Raw genomic sequence first — 5510 nt, 5'->3', positions numbered from 1 at the left:
ATATAGTAATGTAATCTGTGTTGAGTGTAAATTGTTGGTGCAATATCCCCTGGGTCAAGGTTGACCAGGTTGACTAAGCTTGAGTTGGCTCAAGCTTGAGTCTTGATGTTTTGGTTTTGATGTTTGACAATATATGGAGATTGCAGGTGCAATCGTCCGATTGAGGAGATTGTTGACACAATTTCCCTCTGGTTAAGGTTTGACCAGTTTGATGTGAAGAAAAGTCAATTAAGTCAAAGTTGACCGGATACTTGATTGGGAAAGTCCTAACCGGAGGTTAGGCAAGTGGAAGTCCCCGTGAGTGAAGCCAGGCAGTTGAAATCCTGGTAAGTGAAGCCAGGTGAAATACTTAGGGAGTCAAGCCAGGCAGTTGAAAAATTCTGGTGAGTGAAGCTAGGCAGATGAAAGTCCCGATAGGTAAAGTCAAGCAGTAGGAAAATCCTAATCAGTGAAACTAGATGAAAGTCTTGGTGAGTGAAACCATGCACGTAGAAATCCACGTGGGTTATGGAGGATCGGACACTTGGTGTTGGGAAGTCCAAATAGGTCAAAGAAGTGATCGGATACTTAGCACAAAGAAATCCATATAGGTCAAGGGTGACCGGACATCTAGTGGAAGGAAGTCCAAGTGGGTCATGGAGGACCAGACACTTGGCAAGAGACGGTAAGTCCAAGTGGGTCAAGGTTGACTTGACACTTAGCACGAGGAGAAAAGTCTAAGTGGGTCAAATGATTGACCGGACATTTGGTGAAGAAGTTCTAGTAGGTCAAAGTTGATCGAATGCTAGGCACGAGGAATCCCAATAGGTCAAGGTTGATCGGATGTTGGGTTTGGGAGCTCTAGACTTGACTCGGGCGAGATACGGTTGGTCAATTTGATCAAGTGATCAAATTAGACCAAACTCAATCGATCAGTTGATCAATTGGGCATAATTCCGCGGCAAACTATAGCCCAATCAATCAGCTGATCGATTGGGAGCCTTTGTCGCAAGCACAGAGAGCAGCCTAATCGATCGGGTGATCGATTGGGCATCGCCAATCGATCGACCGATCTATTGGAGCTGGGATTATCGCGAGGAAGCAAGCGCACAGAAGCACGCTGAATTGATCGGGCGATCGATTCAAGCCTCCCTAATCGATCAGCCGATCGATTGAGATATGACCGTTGCACAGGTTGCAGGTTTTGGATGGCTAAGATCGCTGGGATCTGACGTGGCAATCAATTGGGAGCAAGCTCAATCGATTGGGAGCCCTAGAAGCGTCAAGTATAAAGCCGTTGCACGCTTTCTTCTTCGCAAGAGTTCTCCCAATCTTCACACGACTTCTCCGACTACTCTCCACCAGTTCTTAGAAGCTCTTGGAGACTAGTGTTGTTGCACTTCCAAAGTTCAAGAGGCATCTGCAAGTAACAAGAGAGCAAGAAAAAGATTTTTCATTTGTATTTTTTGTATTTTTCTTCTTACATTGAGTTGTATGCTTGTGTGGGTGTTGTAAGAGATTTCTTCACCTAGACTAGTACCGAGAAGGAGTTATTTTTTATAGTGGAGAGTGTGTCATGTGTGGATCCTTAGATTAGTCACCTCATCTTGAGGTGGATATCAAGTAAGTCCTTTGTGTTAGCGTTGTAAGTGTATTTCATGTTTCATTTCGCTGCATATCATCATCACGAAGTAAGACAACGAGCACGATGAGTTATTCACCCCTCCTCCCCTCTAGTTATAAATCGATCCTAACATAAATGATTACATATATATATACAAAATTAATTATCTATTTATAAGTAAATATGTTTTTAAGGTATTTTTCTAATTATTAATCATATAGGATAAGATTTTAAGGGTTTTTAGTAGGATTCTACGATCTGATCCTGATGGATCCAATTCTAACCTTAAATCGATTCGGATCACAATTTTTTTAACAAACTATGAGCATAACAAATGAGAAGTGCGATTTTTTAACAAACTATGAGCATAACAAATGAGAAGTGTCGTCCTAGTTACGACATCTTAACGCCCAGTGCTTGTAGAATGTTATCTCAACGCCACATTGAAATAAAAACTCTAAATCATCTCTACACTTAAAAGATACTTCTCACCCACTCTTTTAAAAATCCCACAATTTCTTATAAAAATTACAATTAAAAATTTACAATCTCGCAACAACTCCTTTAACATTTTTATTTTTTTAACAAAAATTATAATTAAAAATAATTTTAATTATAAAAAAAAGGAGCAAAGAGCAGAGAGCTAGTAGGAAAGATAAAACGCAATATTTTAAACTATAAAGGTAAAATCAAAAAGTAGACAAACCAAAATGAAATTTTCTCTTCCTTTATATTATAAGATTGTAGAAGAAGATCCTTTCATAAAATTAAAATAAATATAGTAAAAAAAGAAAAAAAAAGAAAAAAAGAAAAAAAAAAAACAAGAACAAGAACAAGAACAAATTCCAATTTGCATTCTGAGGTCAGCCATTTTATTCACATAGAAAGGGAATAGCACTACTAAGATCCTTGTAAGGAAGAACAAATGCCACCCTGATTCGTTCCCCCACAGCAGTAGTCACTACGAAAGCAAGACAACGATTTGCAATCCCAGCAAATTGCAAGAAGCAGTTGTAGAATTCAAGAGGAGGCGCTAAAAACCCTAACTAAGCCTCCTAAAACCCTAATTTTAACAAAGGGTCGGCGAGCATTCGAGAAAAGTAGCAAAAAGTAAGTCGCATTACCCTCATTTTCGGAAGAATCAGAATTGTCCAGTGATGAGGCGCTTCCCGATTTCGAACGAGATGAAGGCGTCGGCGCAAGCATAAGCAATTTGTGCGTAAGTGAGCATGCCCCTCTCCCAGTTGCTCATGGTGACCGTCCTCGGCTTTTCCATAACCAATCCCAATACCTCCTCCGCAAGCTTCTTGAGCCCCGCATTCCTCAGATCTTGCCGCTGCATCCTATCCACGGTGAGGGTACGGAGGTCGACGGTGTTAGCCACTTGGAGACCCCAGTCTTCGACGAGCAGTTCGACATCGTTTTGGATCCCGACGCCGACGAACGTGAAACGGTGGTCGCTGAGGAAGTCAAAGAGATTTTGGGGAAAGTAGTCTCGGTGGAGGACTTGGAAGACGAGGCAACGCATCCCCACGCAGATCTGGAGGACAGCAACGGGGTTTCGGTTGCGGCTGTAGGAGGGACGCCACTCGACGTCCAGGCCGACGACGAGTTGGTGGAGGCGCCTGTGGTGGATTCCGAGGATTTCGTCGATCCACATCTCGACTTCATCTCCGCTGGAAGTGACGGTGGTCTGGACGTTGAAGTAGTCGACGGCGACGGTGAAGACCGGCTCTTCGGCGTCGATGACCTCGATCGGCATCTTCGACGGAGGCTTCACACGAGAATTGTTTGTTTTGGGTTTAGGGTTTTAAAAGTAGTCGAAGAGAGCCGAGCAGGATCCCCAACTGATCCTCTGTAGGATACTCCAATAAAAGCTGCCTTACAATTATTCGATTCTACTGGAGTCAAATCTTGATCGCTAATATCATTAATCAATTATTCACGGTCAGAATTTAATTCCATCCGAATCGAACGGCTATAAGGAAGCTTTCATAGAAAATGTTGTACAGGATCACTCACTTTATATGAAACGTCAGAATCTGAAGGGACGTAACCGTAAAAAAAATTGAAAATTTTAAATGTAAATATTCCAAATATTAAGAAATAGAAAAAGTGGAGTCGATCAAAACCCTTCCAGTGACGATTTTGAGCCGTCGGATCGCATTGCGGGAATTATCTAGGACTTCCTCTCTTCGAAATGCTGCTCGTCGATCATCCATCTCGATCCGAATCGGAGTCGAAGCGGAGATGTTCCTGCGACGGGTGTTGTTGGGCGACGGGTGGCGGGCGATGTCGTCGCAGGCCAGTAAGAAGGTGAAGGAGACGATCGGGATTGTGGGTCTCGTAATTAATGTCATGTACTCTAATATATATCCGTTGGATGATACGTACGTGAGGAGAGGGGTAAGTTTTATTATTTAAATAAAAAATATGAGTACGTACAAGGGAAAATAAGATAAATCAAACGATAAGTAAGAAAATTAAAATAGACATGATCGATTTATTTGGTTCGAAGTCTTCGACGACTCCTACTCTAAGACTCAGGTATCGTAGACCTATCGATGGATGATCCACTAAAATATCTTTTTCAATACCTCTAGAAAAAAAAATCGAGTACACAAAAAGAAGGAACAAATACAACACCCTGCACTTGTCCTTTTGCAAGTAGTAAAATATACAAATTACAAATCGTTACCCAACTTCTTGGAAGATTGTCAGCTTTGGCTCAATGTCAGTTGGCTCCTTGGCAGCAGTTGGGTGCAGCAATGTCATAACAGTGTCACAGCAGGAAGCTGGAACAATCGGGACCTCAAATGGACACACAGAAGCTTGTGTAGATGTTGTTGTTAGAAGCTTAGTCGAGACTGGCTTATAAAGGCCATGAAAGGTGTCTTCCATAGGTGTTGAAGGTGTCTCCAATGGGTCAAATCTAATCCCAAAGTCTGCTGAAGCTTATTGTTGAATTTGTCAACTTTTATCCTCTAGAAAACATCTTCAATCCATTGAATGTGTCTTCCATGAACAGTGCGAAGACGCCTTCTAATGCTTGAAGGATCCTTCGGGTATTGTTAGTCCAAAAGCTTTTTGCTCCTTTTGCCCTGCAAGCTGTGTTAGTCCAAAACTAAAACATCTAACCTGCAAAATAAAATTAGCACAGAAAAAATAAGAAGTAGTAATTAGCTCATGTCCTCTCAGGATCAGGAACTAGTCAAAGTGTCAGATTAGATATCCAAAATGGACCTAACCTAGACCGATGCCTACTATCCCTTAATCAGGACACGTCCTCACTTAGTCACTCTCCTCCACTGATTTATCTCTACTTACCAACTTGCAGTCAGTTGATTGGCCTCTTGACCGACCATGTCTTTATGCTAGTTGTCCGATCCACAAACCCAACTGGACTTCTGCTGGTTATCCGGTCCAGCAGATCCAACCAGTCTTCCTGCCAAATATTCGGTCAGCCCGTTGACCTACCTGAACTTTGTACCAACTATCTGATCCCATGGACCTAGTTGGATTTCAGCCTGGTGTTCGGTCCTTCAGACTTGTCAGTTCCTGCATACTTGATAAAACAATTAGATCACAAAACACTTAACTCCCTTGTCATTCATCAAAACATGAGTTAAATCGTTATCGTTAGTACAATGCGCACCAACAATCTCCCCCTTTTTGTTACAATGACAACCAGAGTTAAGTTAGGAAAAATAAGATATGAAAAAAAAACAAACATAGAACTTGATTTTAAGAGAAGTCTAAAATTAGGCAATCAGTTTTATTCTCTTAATCATTTTTAGGATTAAGTTTTCTGATTTTCTAACTTGAACCCTAACCACCCTCCTCCTTTGACATTTATCAAAAAAACAAACATGAGTAGATAAGTGAGTTAATCATGAATTCAAAAAAA

The 5510-nt window shown here is 41.4% G+C and overlaps 1 protein-coding gene across 1 annotated transcript; it reads right to left on the bottom strand.

Annotated features, from left to right (window-relative positions):
- Positions 1-2452: 2452 nt before the first annotated feature.
- On the bottom strand, positions 2453-3385 carry LOC121987805 (Werner Syndrome-like exonuclease). Its single transcript, XM_042541530.1, has one exon. The coding sequence runs from the start codon at positions 3363-3365 to the stop codon at positions 2745-2747; it is 621 nt and encodes a 206-aa protein (XP_042397464.1). The 5' UTR covers positions 3366-3385; the 3' UTR covers positions 2453-2744.
- Positions 3386-5510: the final 2125 nt, after the last annotated feature.

This window comes from Zingiber officinale, chromosome 5B, assembly GCF_018446385.1.
Source record: "Zingiber officinale cultivar Zhangliang chromosome 5B, Zo_v1.1, whole genome shotgun sequence".
Classification (NCBI taxonomy): Eukaryota; Viridiplantae; Streptophyta; class Magnoliopsida; order Zingiberales; family Zingiberaceae; genus Zingiber; species Zingiber officinale.
This window is presented reverse-complemented; position numbering and strand designations above follow the sequence as displayed.